Raw genomic sequence first — 21,805 nt, 5'->3', positions numbered from 1 at the left:
TGGCCCCTAGCGCTTCTTGCCCTGGTGATAAAAGAGTGAACTCCGCTTCATTGGCATTATGGCATTATTGTGCAAAATGGCGGACTTTCTTGGGTGCGTTCTTGTGCAGTTGTTGTGCCGATGAGCGCTTTACAGGCTCATTAGGCGGTTAACGCAGGTTGTGGCCGACCAGAGTGTCCGTGCGCAACATCTTGTTTTGGCGTGTGAAGTGTTTTCTTGTATCCCCGGCGCTGGAAACGCTAGTTGAAGCGTCGCCGCTGTTGTTACCCGCCATGCCGCTGCGGTACTCGGGACTCGTCTGCCACGCAAGCCTTTGAAAACGGCGCTTAAGCACATGCCCGAACTTCGTGTGCAAGAACTTGTCTAGTCATCTTTGAACTACCGTTGCGCTGTGAGTACGATGTCCAATTTCTAGGTGAAGTGCCGGTTGGATCTCCGTCCGCGTGGCACACCGCCCCGCTATGGTCGTTTATGAATTTAAAGTCGCGATGCATTCTTTTGTTCCATCATTGCGGTTTCTAGCGTAGTTCGCGACTGCGTGGTGGTTAGTAAAAAAAACAAGAAGAGAGTAAGGCCGCTTGGTGTCTTTAGACCTGTCGCATGGGCAGGGTTGGCATCGAAAGCTAGACGAAATGGCACAGGAATACAGACATCTTGGCGCAGTCGAGGGCTGTGAGCGCTGTGCCTGCGGGGCTATGAAAGCGAGAAAACGCACAGAATTACGTCTTGCTGCTCGCGACGTCTGTCATTTGTGCCTCTTTTTGACCATTGAAGTGCGTTTTCGTTTGGTTTGCGACAGTTATTCAGGAGCCAGATTGTGTGTGCTCACCCCTTGGTGTGCAGACTTGCAGCATTAAAAACAGCAGTCTGAATTGTGTCTGAAGTTAAAACGTGAGACAACCTCCAGCTCGACTGCTATTTGTCATTATGTCCACACGTACAGACTTTCGAGGCTCACCTCTGTTGCCCAAAGAAGCAACTGCAGCCTCCACAGAAATGCCTCCAGTTTTGAGTTGCATTTGATTCGAGTTTTTTTATGCTTTAAAAAGAAAAGACGGTGCTAGAGTGGTATAGCCGCTCTGTCGCATGGGCGCACAATGGTGTTAAGAGGGGTCACTTGGCTCGCTGTTTGTTTGCCTGAACCTGACCTCCATGCAGCATTGAGGAAGGCTGTGCACAGAGTTTGGATGCTTTGAAAGGCCTCCCAAGTTGGGGCACCCTCCAAAGCTAGTTGCACCTATGGCGCTGCTTTCAATGCCTCATACAACTTTTGAGAAACTGTTTGACAAACAGTGGCAAGGGACTAGCTAAGCTGATTGAACTTGCACAGTAAGAGATTTGCATAAAGGTAGAAAATGCGAGAACAACGAGACAGATACTAATGAATTTTTGCAGTGCATCCTCTTTTTATTTTGCTGCCCCTCTGATAGGACACTTCTCAAAACTTAAAATCCTAACACACTCAAAAAAGTTTTTTCTCTCTCTCTCTCTCTCTCTCTGTATTATGGAGGTGTGGACAGAGTAAAACGAATTGCAGTGACTGTATGGTACTTTCTAGTTCTTGAGCAAAGGAATGTTGTGTAACCTCTTTCTGATTCGTGGTATATAAAAGTGCAGCCATCTTCCAGGAAGAAAAAACAGAACTTTATTTCTAGACTGTTATTGAACCGACCCATTAGGAGAGTGGTGAAGGCCCCCTTCACCACTCTCCTAACGGACTGGTCACACACTTCGGACTCCTTAGGACAGAGTGCCATAAAACCTCTTAAAATCTCTTACAACGAGGCGACACACTGGCACGGTGATGCCATCTATGCGGTGACCCTGAAACTGCATTTTACTAGAGTGACGGTTTTGTGGTATCTGCGATGTGAGACATCTGTACTGCCTAGGAGAAATGATTGTTTATAACATTGACAGAAGTTTTTCGAGCCAAGAATGAAAATGATACGCAAAAGAAATAGGAAATCTACGGGACCTCCAGATGTTCCCTGGTTACCCGGTAGGAGCTGCCAGTCTCGTCGTTAGAGAGTCTAGATTGAGGAGAGGGTCAATCTCAAACCTCGGGAAGCGTTGGCAATTTATTGGCGGACACCTCTTGCGGCAGTCGGTCGCAAGCGCGATGCGCCGCGTTTTTGCACGGGAAGTAGTAAAGGCGGAGACGTTTGTGGACGATCGACGCTTTCGTCGCCACCTCACAACTCGTCTTGCAAATGCGGCCCCTGAACCACGTGATCCCCATCGAGCAGTTGGCAACTCTCTGTAATACGGGCTCTCCACTTGGCGTGAGAGATTTCAAGAGGTTTCAAGGCACACGGTCCTAGAATGCAGGTGTCCCCGCACCAATAAGAAAAAGGAATGAAATAAGATGTGTGGTTCCAAAGCAAGAAAAAGCCTTGTGGACAGTTCATTGGGGGCTGTGTTCCGGGACAGCACAAAATAAACCTGCAAACAAAAGTTTCCGCCTGCACAGCTTCTTTTTTATTTTATTTTTATTTAAGGGCAGTTCTGATTTGGGGTTTATCGATTTTCCTTTATTATGACAAAACTGGCCCAAGGGTTAACTTTTAAGGTTTATCAGTATTAACTGATAACAGAAAAACTGATAACACGAAACCCTAGTTATAAGCAACCATTCCTTATGGACAGTGCATAGAGATCTTACAAATACTGCAAAATTTTCAGTCTAGTTATGTGGTCTCACTCATTTGAGTGTGGGGGCCAGATAGTCCACACTGGAAAGGCCAAGGCTCAATGGTGGGGGGAAGGGGAAGGGGAAGGGGGTTTAAATATATTTAAAAAAAGAAATTGAGGTGTGTATATGTTTATACAGCCTAGAACTTGGTCTGCCTGAACAGGCGACAAGTCTCCCAGCTGTAGATGAGATATTTAACCAGTACAGTACAACCACTAGCCTCTAGTTTTTAACGTGCACCACGCAGTAGTGATACACGACCGCACGCTGGCACGATGCTCGTCCAGATCGAAACAGACAGGGGTGCAGATTGAACCCAGGGTACTGGGTTCTGCAGCGCAAGCTTTCGCTCCACGTACTCGGAGCTGGTGTGCGCTAACCCACTCGGCCACCGATCCACCTTCGAAAGATTTTAAGGAGAAGAGACCTTGTGCTCTATGCTTTTTGTAAACTCAGTTCTGCCAGGGACATCTTTAGATTTGATTTGTTTGCATGACTACTTTGGGGCCGTGACCTGATGTAGTAAAAAGAATTAAAATGACACCAGCCTGCCAAAGTGCTGACGTTTTTAATAGAACAAGTACACTATTGTTCTTGTTGCTCAATTCCCTCGGGAATTAACCAAGCTTAACTCAGGATGCCTTCGGGACTGGATACACCTAAGGGGCGCACTGCAGCACCGCAAAGCCATATTGGACTCGCTTCTTGACTTTGTCGCGATAGCAAACATCGAGGACTCCATCCGATTAGAGACATTTCTGGTACCCCGCTACCTATCCACACCCCATTCCCCCACCCCCTTCTCTCTCCAATGTTTGTGGACAATTGATTAGAGAGAGTCGTACATGCTTGTTTTTTTTTATTAATAAAACATGTTCAATCAATCAATCAATCAACATGTCTTTGAAAAGCAATCAGTCAATTTGACAGTTCTTGCTTTCCTGACGATTTTTATTACGACACTCTGAAAAAATACTTGTGTTTTAATGGAGATATCTTTTTAAGGTGAGAATCCCGAGCTCGTAGCTTTATCTTTTGCACTTGTTCCTGCTGATCTAGAGTTTGCACTGCCGAGATCCCTCAACAAAGGGTTCGCGCTTGCAGCCTCGTAGTGGAATTTTGGTACATTACAAGAAACTGGGAAGCAAGAAATAAATCGAAACAAATGAACACAGATAAGTATACTTTATGTGAATACGTTAAAGGAGCAGAGCTACTTTTCGAGCCAAGATGAATCGGCTAGATGAGATCGCTGCCATGCATGCCATTTGTAGTGCTCAAGACATGGGATCCGGGATTCATAAATGGTTGCCTGCAGGCCGCGTCCCAGCATGTCGCGGGCCGCGTGTTTGAGACCTTTGGTCTAGTTGGATGAATGAGAAAATGTTGATTTAGCCGTGAGTTTATAGAGGGTGGTTTCACTGCAGCAGGATCCTCTTGGGGGGGATCGGGCAAGGCTGGCACTATCCAAGTAGGACAATAGCTGCTTCGGCTGTTATAATCTGAAATTTTCTAGGTTCCCGGTTTATTTTTTTTTTCGGGGTTCCTGGGTATTTTTCCTGTCATCGCCAGTGCTTTTCCATTCTGGTGCGAAATGCACTCCAAGAGAAAATGTTTGAGATTGGGTGTGGTCGTCTTCTTGCATCGCTTGCACTCCGGAGGCCCAAAACCGAAATTGGGTTCAGTCTAGATACAAGCCGACACTCTTTGCAATCAAGTGTGCGTTTGCTCGCACCTGGTGCGGGCACTGTGCAAGTGCAGGAACCACATTCGCATAGAGAGGAGCACCTGCACATGCACCGTGCCGACAATTGCACCACTGCAGTGGCATTATATCAGGGCCACGTGTTGGTGCACATGCAAATCGGAAGAGTTGTGTGGCTACCCAATAGGTGGTGCCAGTGTGCCAGTTTTTTTCTATTTCATCGTAAGTAGTTACAAGTGCTCTAACACGCGGTCCCACTCAAACACAAATCTGCGAGCACTCCCACGGTGCTGCATGGAGTTTCGGGGCAAGACAGATCTGAGGGCTGCTGGTCTCAACGGCCCTGTCTTGTTCATCTTCCCGCAGGAAGGAGCCATGCAGGTGATCCAGACGCAGCCGATGACTCCCTCCCGCTTCCAGTACGGGGGCGGGGGTGGCCCCAAGTATGGGGGTGGTGGCGGATACGGGGGCCGTGGGGGCGGTGGCAACTTCCGCCAGGGGCTGGCTCAGATGCAGAGCATTGAGTTCGATGGGAAGCGGCTCCGCAAGGCTGTAGCCCGCAAGACGGTCGACTACAACACTGCCGTCATCGAGTACCTCGAGGTACGGAGACACCTCTCACGTCGTTAGTTTTCAACACGTGATGCGTCCCAGGGCCGCGAAGTACAATCACATCTCATTAATGTGGACTGTTGATACAGGCACTCTGCTGTATAGACTGTGTAGGCAAAATTTTCGGGGATGAACTCGGTAAACACTTTTTTGTCCCGTTATTATGAATGGCTAACGTTATTGACGATTTTTGGGGGAGGGGGATGGTGATGTCCATATTAACAAGACATGACTGCACCTGCTGCTGCAACTGGTTAACATTTCACCAACTGCAATTTCGTTTGGCGATCATTACCTTTTGAAAATTGTACCGACAAGTAAATGCATTGGCTTCGATTTGGTCTCAACATTGGCGCTAGGAGCTGTCTTTATCTCAAACTCTTTCATGAGTGGAGTGAACCAACTGTCATTTTATCCGGTTTGAGAACTGAACAATTAGTGAGCAGTTCCAGCCCACCTTGACACTTTGGGGATATTTCTAAATTGATTAGAAAGCAACTTATAGTTTGTAGTGAGTAACTGTAATCACTTTGATCTCTAAGAACATAGCCGTATTTGTAGTTGAAGTATTTTTTGGTTCGAGTAACTATAATGTAACTAACTTTTGGAAGTAACTTTTACGGCTAAGGCGCATTGCAATCGGTAGGGGCGCTGTCAAATGTAGAGCCACTGTTTATGGCAGCTCTAGCTGTCGAAGTGACGGCAGCTAAAAGTGCCATATCCAGTGGCCCTCTAGTCAAATCTCCTGGAAAAATGCAGTTCGACTGTGCCTAACTGTCTCTTCTACTTTCTTGAGGCGTCTCCACCGCTCTCTGGGTTTCAGCATTGTTAGCGCAAGGTTTTTGGAAAGGCACGAGCGCTAAAATGAGTGTCTTGCGTGGCTATGCCTTCTGTGCTTGTCCATTTGACTGCAGACATACGACTTGTGGAATGGGGCTGTAGACGACTGCCTTTATGGCTCAATCAGTGTTCCTCTTTTGGAAAGATTGAGGTGGTAAACAGAACACAATCTACACCAATGGCTTCATACAAAACTCAAAACCAAACTTTCTTAAATGAGTATGTCCAAGAGTCGTTTGGTTTGTTTCCCTTTCCCTCTCTCTTTTTATGCCATTCGAGGGGAGCTGCGATAATCCCTTCTTTATTTGAGGTTTGGGGCACGAGATGATCTACAATGGGGACTCGGGGAACGTCCTGGGGAGCTCAGTCTAGGTCACCGTACCTCGGCAAAGCTTAAAGGATGACCACTTTCCTGCGGCCAGGGACCAAAAGTGTGTTGTGACCGCATGCCGTTGGTCCGCCAGTTGGTAAAATGGAGCGAGCACTCGTTGGGTCAAGTTTGGAGTGTGCATGTGTGCCTGCTTGTGATTTGCTCACCGGTGATTCCCGGTGCCCCAGAACCGTGTGTGGCAGCGTGATTACCGGGATGCCAGGGCACTGCAGCCAGACTCCGGCTATTACACACGGGTGAGTGACTCCTCTTTGTTGCTTTATTCAATCCGTTTAATTTAGTATGGGAAGGATCAGAGTGTCGCATCACAAAACCTTGATGCTTAATGAGCGTAACCTTCTTTGTTGCTTAGTTACCATGGCTACACACATTAATAATTTATAAGTGGAACAGACATGGTTGGTGTAACAGCCTCAAAAAACGAGAACGAAAAAGGAATAGACACGACAGGACAAAAGCTGTCGTACAGCTGTTGTCCTGTCGTGTCTATTCCTTTTTCGTCCTCGTTTTTTGAGGGTGTTACACCCACCATGTCAAACTTTTATCAACTCGCCCAGTTCAACACCTTGTTAAAGTAGAACAGATTTTAAAAGGGGGAGGAGGGGGGGGGGGGGGGGGGGGCCAAGCCAGGAGTTATTTATGTGTCATCTTCATCATGTGTTTATCAGGCTCGACAGACATTAATGACGGAGTACCTGTCGCAATACGTTGACTAATTATTTAAAATTGATTGTTTAAAGGACCCATGAAACGAATTTTGGGCTGGAGTAAATCAATTTATATTGGGATTTTACTAATAGCACATCGTTCAGTGGGCCAAAAGAACAAAGGTAGAAAGTCAGAAGGCTGACTTTCGCTACAAAAATTTGCAAAACATAGCGGACTATTTCGTACCTCCTTCCCTTCGTAAACTCTCCGCTTTTCACTGTGATACATCCGCGGACCCCGCAGCGCGTCACGGGGCTACTAGCCACCATAACCGGGCCCCCGCAGCGCGTCACCAGGGCCCAAGCGCACGTCACACGACACACGACCTCACTTAATCCCTTTACCCCTAAGCTGACATTGCGGTGGAAGCTAAGTGCTTGCCGGACCAATCAGCCGCCTCCCTTTCATCACCTGACCTCATTCTCTGCGGGTCGGTATGCGCGAGAGGGCGTGATCACGTGGAAAATGTGTGGCTGGCCCAACGAGCACGTAGCTTCCACAGCACCGTCAGCTTCGGGGTGAACGGGGTGGGGAAAGCAACTAGTCGGAATTTTGAGCGACGGGCTAATCTTCTAGGGGGACAATGGCTGTGTCCGGGCTACACAAGCGAGATTCCGAGCAAGGGGGGACTCCCTTCTTTCCGACTTCTTGAACTGTTTGGTACAATGCGCGATTTATGAGTTGAGGAGGAAAGCTAAACAGAAAAAAGTTGAAAAAGCGTTTCATGACTCCTTTAAGTTTAATTGTTGGTCATGTTGCAATTGCAGTTTTCAAGACAGCCATTACTATAGGCTATTTAAAAACAGTTGATGGAATTTCAATGGACTTAATTCCAAAATTGTACATGAGACCTTCCATCCAGAATGACATGTTAAAGTGTGACATACCGTAAAATACCGAGCAAGCAATCACTCGAAAGTAAAGATAATCGCAAAAAAATAGGGGATGGGTGCATGTGAGGTCATCAGTTTTACATATATATCTACTGTGCATATTTTTTCACATGTTTCAGATTTTGGGGGTGGGCGCCAGTGATTTCCCCTCACAGCCCCAGGGACGGTTTACACCCCCCCTTGCTTTTCTGAAGGCACCCCCTTAATTCGGAACAACTCCTTTATTTTCAATGCACCCCCATCCCCTAACCCCCCCCCCCCTAAAAATTTAGACCTCCCCCTAATTTCAATTCCTGGGGAAATTCCTGGTGGGCGTAGTGCGGAATGGGAGGATGCACGGTATTCTGCGGTAGTTGTACCACACACCTTATCATGATCTCAACAAAATGTCCTTGGCAGACGGGCCAATATTGCACTGCCAATGTTGGCACAATGTTGTCACCCCTAAGACGAGCGTGGCACTCTTCTATGCACCATGTTCCACAAAAATGCAAAAATATTATTGCATATCTAAAATCCAATAGGAGAATGCTGAGAATGTTGGTATACACCTGCAATCTCTCACCTTACGCGTATCAAAAAGTTTGAAGTAAATGACCGAAATAATGCGACGTGCGTGCTCAGTGCCATCTGTTTTAGATTTTTGCTTTAGAACAGTTGCTTCCGCAGATGTTACGTGTGCAACACGCGTAACTACTCTTGCTGCGTGTTTCGTAGTGCTTAGGTAATTTAACGAAAGGTGTATCGTCTTTGTGCGAATTGTTTAAATTAAAAGTAGATTAGCCTCTTTTAATGACTGCCTTTTAAACTGCAATTGCAACGTGGCCCATTAAACCATTAGCTAAAAAGGTAACGGATGAATTTCTGTTGATTTGCCAATTTATTGTGGCGCCTATTGCTTCATGCGTCACAAACACACACTGAGGACAGCGTTTCTGTGACTTGAGACGCTAACGTGCAGTGCTCATATTTGCTCCTATACGCAATACTAATACTCTGTAAAGGCTGGTCCACACACTTGCGACTGCTTACAACCGCGTGCACTAAAATCTCTCAAAATCTCTTGCAACGAGAGAACAGATTGGTGCCACCCATCGGGCAGCCGCACAACACTTGCAGCCTCCGTATTTTCACACATCACTCTTTTTTTTTTTTTCTTTTTTCGGTTGGAAAATTTTTGACAATGTTATAATTGATTATTTGTCATGGATAGTACATAAATTTGATCTCGCGGATTCCGCAAAACCTTTGCTCTAGTGAAATGCAGTTCCAGGGTCACCTCGGAGACAGCACCAGCATGCCTGAACGGGCCTTAAAGGAGCTGTGCAACAATTTTAGTGCTTCCCGGCTTAAATAATTTGGGAATTGATGTCTCAACCTTTCTGAAGTAAAGAAAAAAAAACGCTTTTGCCTGTATGTCCTAGTTTTTATTTTAAAACTTGACAAAGATTGAGGTTTTTGGCACCTCTCAACTCCTTCACTATCTTCCGTGTCGCTGTGACGTGAATGGGGGACGCGCGGGGTTCTGGTGAAGCCCTCTCTCTAGAGCCATCAGTGAGCAGCGAGAACTCACCCGCTCGCGATCACGTGACCATGTGCTTGCACAGCTGCGCAGCGCGATCAACATCGTGAGGGGAATAAAGTCTCGTCCGAGTCCGGCCATCCCCGTCCGCTCTGCCCCCCAGCCCCTCCAGCTTCTGGCGGCTGTTCGCGGTAGCAGATAGAGCTGACGGTATTGTTGACCTCAGATAGATGGTGCCACTAAAACTCCGTATAATAAAAGTTTTGTCGATGATACCAGGTTTTTGATGCATTTATATTTATGCTGGAACGACAAGATTTTTTTATCGAGCAGGTATTTGCACGACTTTCTTTCTTTTTACAAGTCCCCCATTGATGTCATGCCGCAAGGTTCTCATGGCCGCCAATCACGGCTGCGGTTCGGGAAATGTAGATATTACGCGGCGGAGTCGCAACATTTCGAAGGAAAGAGATGTGTGTCCTCTTCTTTGTGACAGGATAAACAGTGTCAAAAGTAGAAGATGCAAATTCTTTCAACATTAAAATCGTTTTGCAGCTCCTTTAACAATGTCACATAATGTGGGGCACGCTACGCGCGAAGCTCTGCAGCAGAGGTTCCACGACCGAGTCGATCTAATGAAGTCAGAGTCGGCTGCGTTCATTGCAACCGCAGAAAGTGCGTCGCATTTCGTTCAGCGCATGCCTCTTCTTTTGTGGCGTGGCACACGGTGCGCAAACGGGTCCCCGGTTTACGACGAGCCTTGTGCTGTGCTTTCTCTCGCAGCTGGTACCTCCCCTGGCCATGGTGTCGAACCCCATCAATGCGGTCACCACAAAGTTTGTCCGCACGTCGACCAACAAGATGCGCTGCCCCATCTTCTGCGTCGTGGTGAGTGCCTCTTCTCGGGCTCTGCTTTCCGACGCATCTTCCGCGGGAATGTGCCATTCTTAGAAGGGAAGAAATGGCCGTCCTCTCTGCATTTCCCAGGGACGTTATAAATGCGTCCCATTTATAGGGCTTCTTCACGTTCCTTGTGAGGGTTTTGCAAATATGTAAAGCCGTCATAATGTCTCACGGCACTGCAGTGTCACGTGACACTGACGTTATTGGGGCTACATGTCACAAACACAAAACCTTTGAGGCTGGCCCAATAACTGCTGCACATTTAAAACTTCTTTTGGATTTTGTAATATATCATAAAATACTGCAGAAGTACCCACTTCCTTCAAGTGCCCACTATTAACATTTTCCAAGCTTGATAAGTCTGCAAATTATATGTTAAGCCCCCAATTTGACCAGACAAGCGCCCAAGTACAGATTAACCCGGTTTTCAGTGAAAGTGGGGTCAGTGCTTCCCTTGTATTTTACGGTAGTTTAATTTTTTAGTGAATGCTGTATGAAAGTGGGAATATTTTTTGTTGGTTTCGGGACACGGACGTTTTTGCCTCCCATGTTTCAGTGGACCCCCGAGGGGCGGCGTCTCATCACGGGGGCGTCGAGCGGAGAGTTCACCCTGTGGAACGGACTCACCTTCAACTTCGAGACCATCCTCCAGGTGAGACGCACTGCTCTGCAATGGGATCCTTCTCACTACAAATGGTATATGTACTATATTTTCCGGTCTATAAGTCGCATCTTTGTAAAAGTCACTTTTCTTTGTACATAGTTACGGAGCGCTACGAATGAGAGCACTTGGAGTTGCTGCATCCACGGGCCTATGTCGTAATGCTTTAGACCGGTTTTGGTTTGCCAGAAGAGTTTTTCAGCAGCAAGAGCAAAACGTTGAGTTTAATGTGAGATTCAGTTGCAACTTATGGCCCCTACGTATATTTAAGAGGTGCGTATAAATCCCACTGACTTAGATTTCGTGAAAGAACCGCCACTCGTGCGTTTGAAAATATGGTACCCGCCTGTGGACTTTGCGTTGGCATTGTGGACTGGAGGAGACGGTGCGAAGTGTCTCGCCTCCCTCCGCGCAGGCGCACGACTCGTCGGTGCGCTGCATGGTGTGGAGCCACAACGACACCTGGATGGTGACGGGAGATCACTCGGGCTACGTCAAGTACTGGCAGTCCAACATGAACAACGTGAAGATGTTCCAGGGCCACAAGGAGGCCATCCGAGGCATCAGGTGGGAACGCCCAGGGACCTCCTCCCCCTTCTCTCTCTCTCTCCCCTCTCGGCCCAGAGCACGCCCTTCCCCCTCGAAAACACGACGGCCCCTGCTGAGGTGGCAGGCCGGGCCGGTCGGTAAACATAGGTGACGGGGATAAACAGCTCGGTAAATGCGGACAAAGAAAAAGACGCAGCCACGACGGCATTGTGCTGTACCAGCAACTGAGGTTTAAAGATTGGTTCACACGCTTGCCTTTGCTTACGACCGCGTTCTTGTGATCACTTACCTGGAACTGCATTTCACTAGAGCGAAGATTTTGCAGCATTTGCGAGTTCAGGTGTGCATGCTGTCTATGGAAGATGGCCTTTTATAACGGTGTTAAAAGCTTTTCAAGCTCATAAAAAGCTTGCGATCTCTTTTGGTGAGTTCTTTCATCATAAGAGATTTCAAAAAGTTTTAATGCACTTGGTCGTCAGCAGTCGGGAGTGTATGAACTAGTCTTTACAGTTGGGTATGCAGCAATGTACTGTCATGGCAATGGCTTGTCGTTGTCTGCATATAGTAAGCTGTTTATCCTCTTCATGCTCAATGGTCCCCAACCTTTCATCGCCTGCAAAGAGTGCAGAATTCGGGCGTACAGTTCGCCCTTCAAGGCCTCTGTCGTGAGATTGCTGTGCCGCGTGTTTTTGGGGAGGTGGGTTTTCTGTGCCGAATGTTCTGTATTGCGTTGCGTGATTGTTGCTCAATAAAGTGGCGCTGCATCGTTTTGTTTCGAACCGAGCCCAGTCAAATAAACTCTTAGCCGACGGACTTTTTTTTTTTTTTTTTTTGCAAGTGCAATAAATTTTTTTTAGGTGGTGCTCCAAAAGAAAGAGCACAGCTGTTTCAGTAAAAAGATGAGAAGGCACGTGGGATCGAACGAGCATTTCGATTCCGCATACAAAGGCGTGGCAGAGCTTCGTCTTTGTAGGAAGTTTTACGTAACTAGTTGCCGCCTCGTTATCAGTTTCTGTTTTTGATTGCAGAGTAAGAGAACAACTGAGTCTTGACTCTTGGCACGTGTTATTTTCTCTCGCGCAATAAAATTCTTTGAAATTTTGTGAAGCGATAAAAAAATAAAAGTTGCACGTCGTCTGTGCCCTTTGTCCAAATAAAGGCAGTAGCACTAAAGGCAGAAGCCTCCCTCGTTCTAAATAAAGGCAATGCCCTCGGAGTGCTCTTGTTGCAGCGTAACTGCACGGCAGAGAGTGGCAAATAAAAAGATGGTCAAACCAGAAATTCCCCTCTTAGTCTGTCCTTGAAGTTTGACACGAACGCAAGCACACATGCTGATGTTGTTGTGGGGCCTTTGGGGGGACCAGTCAGATGGCTTGTCTGGGGGAGCGCTCGCCGACGGTGGGTTTGTGCTGACCGGACGCAAGCGCGCTACGTCCTGGCCATGCTCCAAATCTCGGCATCCCTACTGGAGGAACTCTGGGGCGTCTGCGGAGTATCGGGGCTTTTGCACTGCCAAAATAAACTACACATTGCCCAGCCCTCGAATTCTGCACCAATTTAGCAGCGGGATCTGAGATCAGATGGCAGAGTTTCAGAACCCAACATTGCCTTTTTTAGTGCACAATGGCTCAGAGCATGTGGAGCGAAAGCTCGCACTGCAGAACCCAGGGATTCTGGGTTCGATCCCCACCCTGCCCGTTTCATTCTGGATAAGCATAGTATCGGCAAGCTGTCGCGTATTACTGCTATGTGATGCACATAAACCCCAGGCTGGTATTCACACTGCACTGGCTAAATTACTCACCTACGATGGGAAAAAATGTTGCCATACCATGTCATATTAGACTCCTGCACTCTAAGCAGGTAATTACTAATTTGTTTGTTAGCAGAGTACTACAAACTTGGGGGGAAGCAATCATTAGTTCTTTGTAAAAATGGTCTATGCTAATTGATGTAGGTTGCCGAATTGAAAATAAGGACACTATTGGAAGTCTACTAAAGGACGAAATACTTCGGTACTCTCATGCTGTCAACTCCCATAGAACTATTATTTCTTTGTGTATTTGCAAGTCTTGCTGATTGCCATTTCAGTGTCGAAAATTTCCGAAGATGCTTTCAGCACACTCGGCCACTGATCCCCCTACCTGCACATGCTTCGAGCATTACATTTAACAAAAGGACTCGGAAACTAAAAGAAGAAAACAAGAAGTGTGTAGGGATCTGCCAAAAGTGGGCTGTAGCAAGCTTGTTTACGCTCCTGTGGATAGCTTCTGCCACTGTGAAATTTTAGCATACCTAGGAATCGCTTCTAACTTTATTTATTTGACGTCAACTTCTGAAACTTGGCATTTTACCCCAGCCACCGATGCTACTTCCTGATTGAGTCTGCGTATCCGGCAATGCATAGTTTCTTTCCATAATGAAGAAAAAATGTGTGTTTGGTTTTTCTGGCAGATGCCCCCGTATTTAAATACAAATAAATGCATTTTATTTGAGAAGCTGGGTAACTTGAAATATTTAATTTTTATTTTAAGTACATGCAATAGTATTTGCCACTTCCGAGGCTATGTATTAAAACAGCCCAGATATATGCTATATTTGAAGAGAGAGCTTTGATCCCTCCGGCCAGATATAAACTGTGTAGCTTGGCGTGTCCCACGATCACAGTGTACGTCGAGTGGGGTGTTTTAATACTTCGAGAAATGAGGCGGAAAAAAATTGGGGTGCAAAATTTTTGTGTCGCTGCGTAGGTACTTTCCAGTCAGATGTCACTTCGAAGAGGCTTGGGGAGGCATATGTTGCGTCGAAAAATAATAACACCTCAAGGTGCACAGGCACTTCATAGAAAGCGCAAGTTCTCGGAGCTGCTGTCTGTAGAGGATTGATGGCTCAGGTTCTGTTGGCAGCAACTGTCTGCACCCTCTAGCCTCTGTTTGGCGGCAAGATTGCAGCCCCACTCTCTTTTGACACGCCCCGAGAGAGTTGCACCGACGGGAGCCGAAACCTTTTATCTGCATCTTTTGTTTGTGGGCAATGCATCTTGTACGCCTATGGCTATCAAACTCGAAGCTGTCGTCTCTGCTGGTAGCTTCCTCCTCTACCTCAGCGCGGCGGCAGTGGGCCACAGCAGCCAGTGGTACAACTTCGTCATACTACTTCAGCAACCGAAGCGGATTATCTTTGAACGCAGGGAACCCTGTTGAAACTGGGTTTCAGGGGACTGCAAGAAAAAGAAATGCATATGATCCGGGGAAACATAACTATTACAGGCAATTCTTTGTTTCAGTAGGTTGGTCAGGAAGCAACTCTCGTGCAGCATTATATTTGCATTGACTCTCACAGCCGTGCACAACTACCATCATGTCGGGCATGAAGCGTGAGATGGCATTACTAAAACCACTCACCTCTGTTGTATCGATATCAGTGCTTAGCACTGTTTCATCAGTACTAAGCCGTAGGTGGAAACGGGCCTTAAGAATGAGTAAAATTTCCGAGCCATTCGAGTTAACCCATGCAAGGAGCAGGTGCTGACCCATGTTATCCGCTGCTCTTAGCTCGTCGCGCACGCCGGTGCAAAGCAGCCATGCTTGACGCACTGCATGCAATTACTGCGTGACGGAGCGTTGTACGATCATTAAAGGAGCCATGCAACAACATCACTGCTTTGCCTAAATAATTTGGGAGTTGGTGTCTCGACCTTTCTGAGGTTATGAACAAAAAACTGCTTTTGCCTGCATGACTTAGTTTTTATTTTAAAAATGGACAAAGATTGAGGTTTTCGGCACCTCTCAACTCCTTCACCATCTTCCGAGTCACGTGCGCTGTGATGTGAATGGGGGATGTGAGGGGTTCCCAGTGGAGCTATCTCTCTAGAGCCATCAGTGACCAGCGAGAACTAGGGTGCCTCAATGTCCTTCTGTTTAGGGTAACGCCACCCTTTGTAGTACCCGATGCCGACAGTACGCACTCACGGGTCAAATACAAAGAAATCGACGAAAACAAAATGTCGCCATAGCACAGTAAGAGTCACAAACTCGTGCAGAGACATGCTCTGAACAAAAAATAAAAATAAAAATGTGGGACAAAATGGACAGATGTTTCCACCCTAAGCAAAGCGCACATGAAGGCCCCCTGGCAAGAACTCGCCCGCTCGCGGCCACATGACCATGTGTTTGCACAGCACGATCAGCATGGCGAAAGGAGGAAGGGCTCATCTGGGTCCGGCCACCCTTGTCCGGCTATGCCCCCGTCCTCCACCGGCTTCTGGCAGCTGTTCGCGGTAGCAGATAGATAGAGCTAACAGTTTTGTTGACCTTGACTTTGGATAGATAGTGCCACTAAAACTCCGTCTAATCAACGTTTTGTCGATAATACCAGGTTTTTGACGTATTTATATTTACGTTGGAACGACAATATTTATAGAAAAGTTGCCTTTGGTCGAGCAGGTGTTTGCACAACTTCCTACCTTTTTACAAGTCCCCATTGACGTCATGCTGCGTGCTTCTCATGGTCGCCGCTAGCAACTGCAGGTCGGGAAATATTATAATTTTTGCCTCGCGATTACGCGGCGGAATTGCTACATTTGGAAGGAAGGAGATTTGTTTTCTGTCCTTCGTGACAAGGTAAACAATGTCAAAAGTAGAAGATGCAAATTTTTTTAACGTTAAACTCCTTGCACAGCTTCTTTAACCCCAAACTTCACACAAAGTGAACTAAAGAATCGATGGCAATTAGCATTAGCAAGAAGAATAAAATGTATAACCTGGCCAGCACACCATCTTCTTTGCCCCACGGAGGAAGTTGGGGTCACACGTCTCTCTTTAGAGCTTTGTTTTAGCAGCTACCCTATCTCACTCCAGAATAAATATTTTATACTTCATCATTCGAAAACCTATGCACATCCAGCCGTGCTTCATGTTGTCGTGATATGACCCGTCAGAGTACCTTGGACCCACCCCCCAGATTTCATGGAAGATGATTGCCAACTTCAACTGTCGTCAGCACCTTTTTGTTTGTCCTTGCTAAGCTTTTTTTTTTTTCGCTTGCCCTTTGCTTTGCTGAAACTTATTTACTACTTCAGTTTAGAGATAGTAAACTTGGTTCTCTGCTGAAGCCATCACCATTCTGCGTAGCTCATTGGAAGAGGGGGGGGGGGGGGGGGGGGGTGAAAGAGAGCAGTAAAAGATTGTCGGCTTGGCGGCAGCAGTGATGTTGGAGATACCGCCGTTGTTATTGTTAATATAGTTCCTGATGTCTTTTTTTTTTCTTAATGGGTTAATTGGAGGATTTTGCTTCACTTGACTGAGAAGCCTCGCAAAATTGGGGAGTTCAGACTCATAGTTGGAGTAGCTCCTGCAAGGTTAGGCTTCAGGAACCAAACTGGCAGTGCTAGGGAATGCTCTTACTCCTTCAAAAAGGTGGCTGCCGACATGCATAGTTTGCATCCAGTCTGATCCGCTGGAAAAGATTCTCCTGTTTCAGATTGTTTACCAGAGGTTCAGTGTTTATGGGGGTGTCTTGTTGTCTTGCAAGCCAATGTTCTCGTTTAAGTTGCTACTAGTTTCGAGGTGTCGGTCAAGAAAAACAATCTTATCTTTCTACCGCAAAAATTAACTAGACATTGCCTAAAGTTCAGGCTCTGTCAGACCTTAACAAGTCGTGTGCAAATAGTGTATATTGAGTTTAAAGCGAATGGTGGTTTTGGCCGAATATTTTTTAATAGAATATTTTATCCAAGCCTTTCGCTACCGTCCACCATGCTTAAACAAAATTCAGCTGAACTAGTGAAGGTTGTTCCCAACCTTCCCCTTGTCCACTTCTAAGCTCAGTTAGTTTTAATATCACTATATTTATGAACTGTGGCCATGTACAAGACTAATTTAGGGGATTTATAAGCCTGCTTGCTAAATGCTAATATTCTTCATTCAATTTCAAATTTAACACAAAAAAAAAAAAGTTATAATGGTGAGCACATGTTGTCAAGACATCGCTGCCAAACGAATACTCCCTCCTGCATAATCGTGGCAGGTTAGCCCTGTTGGGTGCACTTCTCACCGGGCACCTGTGCACTGCAGGGAAGCTCTGCCCGTGAGCTCTGTGGGTATTGCTTCCTAGCAGGGCACAGGTGCCCGGTGAGAAGTACACTCGACTAGGCTCACTCGCCGTGATCAACACATAGAAAGTAGGGGTGTCCCAGGTTCGACCAAGTTCGACTGAAGTGCAACTTTTCTGTGCATACATGAAAATATAAAAACGAGTTTGCATCACCTGGCAGAGGAAAAGTGCAATATTTGTTGGATGTATTGCATCGCTGGTTCGCATTACTAACTAACGAAAGCAATAAAAGTACCTATTTGTGCTTTTATATTGTGTAAACATCGGTAATTATTTTATAAATCATAAAATAAACTACTTTCAAAATTATTTGTTTCTCAAAATTCGAGATCATTGTGTAGAAGCCAGGCAGCACTGTCCATAAGTCAAACTTTGCAAAACGTTTGAAGGTTGGCCGAACCCCGAGATGCGACAAAAGTTTGCAATTTACCTATCGAAAAGTGTGAATATTGCATTCCATCTCTAACGAATATTGAATAGCGTATTATTTAAATATTTGCACAACACTAACCGTAACAACTTGACGAGATACCAAATTTTTCAAACAGTTACTGGAGTGAAAAGCTGATTTTTGCTATGAAGGGAAACTGTTGGGCAGCAGGAGCATGAAAAGTGTGGGGATTTTTTTACTATATCTCTCGGATGGTGCCACTGGCAACGACTAGGAGGAACAAGCAGGCGGTAACACAAAAGCAGGTCTGTGTTCAGATCTGCCTGTAATCTACAGGGACATAATCTGAGGGATGCAGCGGAAATACCGACTTGCTCCGTCCGCTTTCGCGGCTCAACGGCATTCTCTCACCTGCAAACTTGATTCTCAGTTTTTGACCATTTGCTCTGGCAACCGCAAGTTTTCGGAACTTTTGCATCCATCCCAATCGCTAGCGCTGTGGTCTGAGGCAGAGTCTGAGCTTTCGAAAATGGATGGTTTATTTTTTGGTGCATAAAAAGCCTGGTAGAATTTTTGGTTGGGAAGCTGACATATTGAGTGCATATAGATCACAGCATGGTGTGACCGGGCGTTGTGAGAGTACCCTTGCCAACACACTGAAAGACAGTGTGTCCCGTTCTGTAGCGTCGTCACTAGTGGCAATGGCTGGGCCGGCCAGCCCACTGTAGTAGATCTGCACTTACTCTCAATTTCAACGTCCGTCGCTCTCCAGAGCCGAAAACACACTGCAAAATGTGTTGCTTCGTTTCAAGCAATGCAGAGCACAAGTTTGTCTACTCCTTGCACAGGGGTTGCGATGATGCCAGAACGCTGGGCACTTATTAGCTGATTGAAAGAATATAGTGGATAGACCTCGAGGCATCTAGCATTGTGGTCTACCCACCATCCTTCCAATAAATACCAATCAGAACTCGGCATCATTCTGGTGTCACCGCAACCTTTGTGCAAGAAGCAGATGACTTGCTCTCCGAATATGCCTAGGCTCGCCTGTCATCTGCAACGGGTATCATCCCGTCGACTAGAGACGAGACCAGTTTCTCGGCTGCCGTTCGGGAGACACGGGCTTTCCTCAAGATTGAAAACCCCCTACGTAGATGCGTGCATGTTTCGAACTGGCCGTCTTTTGGTGTTAGAGGGGGGTGGGGTGTGCTTGCTCTATTCATCATCGCGATGGGGGGGGGGTTCTTGCCACATCTTCCTCACGGGCTCTGAGTGCTGTTCGTCTGTCTTCCCTCTTGCGCCCGCAGTTTTTGCCCCACGGACACAAAATTTACGACTTGTTCCGACGACGGAACCGTGCGTGTCTGGGACTTCCTCCGCTGCTTCGAGGAGAAGATCCTCCGAGGTGAGCTTCTTTCCCGGCTGCGTCGGAGTTGGCGACACGTTTCCTAAACAGAACCCCGAGAGTCCGTGTTGTCTCCATGCTAACAGGTGCAAAGAGGAGACAAGGGTGGAAAGTTAGGCCAGTTTGGTGATTCGTAATATTTAGAAAAGTGTGACAAGTTCAGTTGTAAGTTGGCACAGTGTCTCTGTCTATCTTTCTTGTCCGTGTCTCGTTGTACACATCGCGACACTGTTAGCGCGAACACGACGTCCACGCATTTTCGCCTTTTTCTTCTAAATAGTATTAGCCAGCACGAAATTTTATCGCTTACATTATAGAGCTAATTGAGCTCTTTCAGTAGCAATTATGACTTGGATGACATCCCTTAGTTTCAAAGAGAAAAACTGGAAAAACCGGCGATCGCTTGTTCGCGCTAACAGTGTCGCGCTCTGTACTTCTTTAAATATTGTGCAAGGAGGAGCCTACACTCTGACGAACCGAATCTGCTGGCGCCCTGATGCCGCGTCACATTGGCACTGCGAGTGATTTTGGGAAACATTTACCGTAAACAACTTTATTTTCACGAGCTCAATGTTTCGCGAATGTTAAAAACTGGGTTTCTAAAATATTTGGTGGGCACAAAATTTTGCAATTTTGAGTAATGGTATCTTTTGTATTCATTATCACGGGGTGATATACTCTGAAGACTAATCTTTCACTATGTATTTTAAATCTTGAAAATGAGGACCTCGCAAAAATTGAGTTGTTTACAGTATTAAAGATAGGTAGCGTATTCCTCAAAAATATGTTGACCTCATCTATAAACATGCCTTTGCAGATGCTTACGTGCAATGCCTATGAAAAGCCAATTTTTGCAACTTACAGAAAGGGCCTAGCAAACAATGAGGCACCGACCAATAACATTTAAGCTCAGATGTGCAATTTATGCCGAGGTTCTGAGCACGTGGACAATGTGCTCGGTGTCCCAGTGTGAATCTAGTTTGTCAATTCAATGTTCTTTGCTTCATCATTTGCTGGGCACCTTTCCTAAGTCCCAACGGCTTAGCTTAGCAGGTTTTGCAGAAGAGTGGGCATGCAAGGTCCTTTGACTTCCTTTAAAAAATGTTGAAGTGCAGGATAATTTACACAATGAATAATGAGTGGGATAATGGAGGCAGCAATTTAGAGAGTGCCTCAGGCTGTAATATTGTAGTTGTGGCATTACCATCTTCAGTTGCCTTTCGCACTAGGTAAGTGGGTTTCCATGGCTCTCATCAAATAGGAACTTGCAAAATTGCCGAGTTTAGGATACATTCTGGGAAGCTGCTTTGAAATCGAGCCTTGTACATTTCTGAGAGTGTGTGACACACAGGAGTTCAGACTTTCAACTAACAGCTTCGTAACATCAGTGGACACTGCCCTACCTATGATTTTCATTTTGTTATGCTGATGTAAATGCTGCAACAACCATAAGCCTGGCTAAATGTTCTTGTGGAAATGAGGCTTTTAGTAGTAAATTTGAAGCCGATGAAGATGATCCAGGTTTGCCAGCAGTTGTCCCATTCAAAAGTAAATTGTCGGGCCTGGCAATTTTCTTACCATAGAACACCGTGCATCCGCCCATTCCACACTAAACACCCTAACCCCGAAATTTTAAACATCGGAAAATCTTTGCACAGTACCGTAAAGTTCCGAAAGGACGCCCACCCAAAATGAAGAGATAAATGGTGAAAAACATGGGGCAGGCTATCTTTGGGGATGCCACAGCGAAACTTTATCAAAAATTAATGAGAAACACCCTGGCACCGGCTACAAACCATGTGACACGGGAACTGACACCGCAGATCGCGGGCACCGCATATTCGCGTTTCACGATGTGATAGACACGCGGGAATTCGCTACAAATTCCTGTGTCACAAGAAAGGATACCGCAGGTTGCGGACGCAGCTGATTTGCATTTCACGGTGAGAAGGACCCGTGGAAACCCGCCGAGAACTCTCATCTCATGGGAATGAATACTGCAAATCGCAGACACAGCAGAGTCAGGTTTTATAGTGCAATAAACATGTGGGAACCCGCGACAAACTTGCCTGTCACGAGAGCCAATATTGCGCACGCAGATTGTGGAAAAAAATGCAGGAATCCGCTACAAACTCGTATGTTATGGGGACAAAACCGGAGATCGCGAATGCAGCAAAATCTTATCTCGCGATGCAATGTACACACGGGACCAACACGCGTGGAATCGAGATCTTGGGCAAAAACGCAGGAATCCACTACAAACGTAATGTCACGGGAACGGATACCACAGATTGCGGACGCAGCAGATTTGCATTTCACGGTGCAACACACACTGGAACAATTCGTGTGTTAGGGAGCTGATATCGCACGCGCAGATTGTGGACAAAACGTGGGAACACTCTATGAACTCGCTTGT

At 46.4% G+C, this 21,805-nt stretch overlaps 1 protein-coding gene across 1 annotated transcript in view; it reads left to right on the top strand.

Moving 5' to 3' along the window:
• Nucleotides 1-43: 43 nt before the first annotated feature.
• The window catches only part of LOC8028548 (pre-mRNA 3' end processing protein WDR33), a 47,032-nt gene continuing 25,270 nt past the window's right edge, over nt 44-21,805 (top strand). Inside the window, exons 1-7 of the mRNA XM_040223802.3 lie at nt 44-391; nt 4,767-5,003; nt 6,411-6,479; nt 10,150-10,254; nt 10,826-10,921; nt 11,346-11,497; nt 19,292-19,389. Coding sequence (XP_040079736.1) covers nt 4,776-5,003; nt 6,411-6,479; nt 10,150-10,254; nt 10,826-10,921; nt 11,346-11,497; nt 19,292-19,389 — 748 coding nt within the window. The 5' untranslated portion in view covers nt 44-391; nt 4,767-4,775. The remainder of the gene's footprint in view (nt 392-4,766; nt 5,004-6,410; nt 6,480-10,149; nt 10,255-10,825; nt 10,922-11,345; nt 11,498-19,291; nt 19,390-21,805) is intronic.

This window comes from Ixodes scapularis, unplaced genomic scaffold (assembly GCF_016920785.2).
Source record: "Ixodes scapularis isolate PalLabHiFi unplaced genomic scaffold, ASM1692078v2 PGA_scaffold1__304_contigs__length_218370807, whole genome shotgun sequence".
Lineage (NCBI taxonomy): Eukaryota > Metazoa > Arthropoda > Arachnida > Ixodida > Ixodidae > Ixodes > Ixodes scapularis.
Note: the sequence above shows the minus strand (reverse complement) of the source record. Positions and strands in the feature narration are given on the sequence as shown.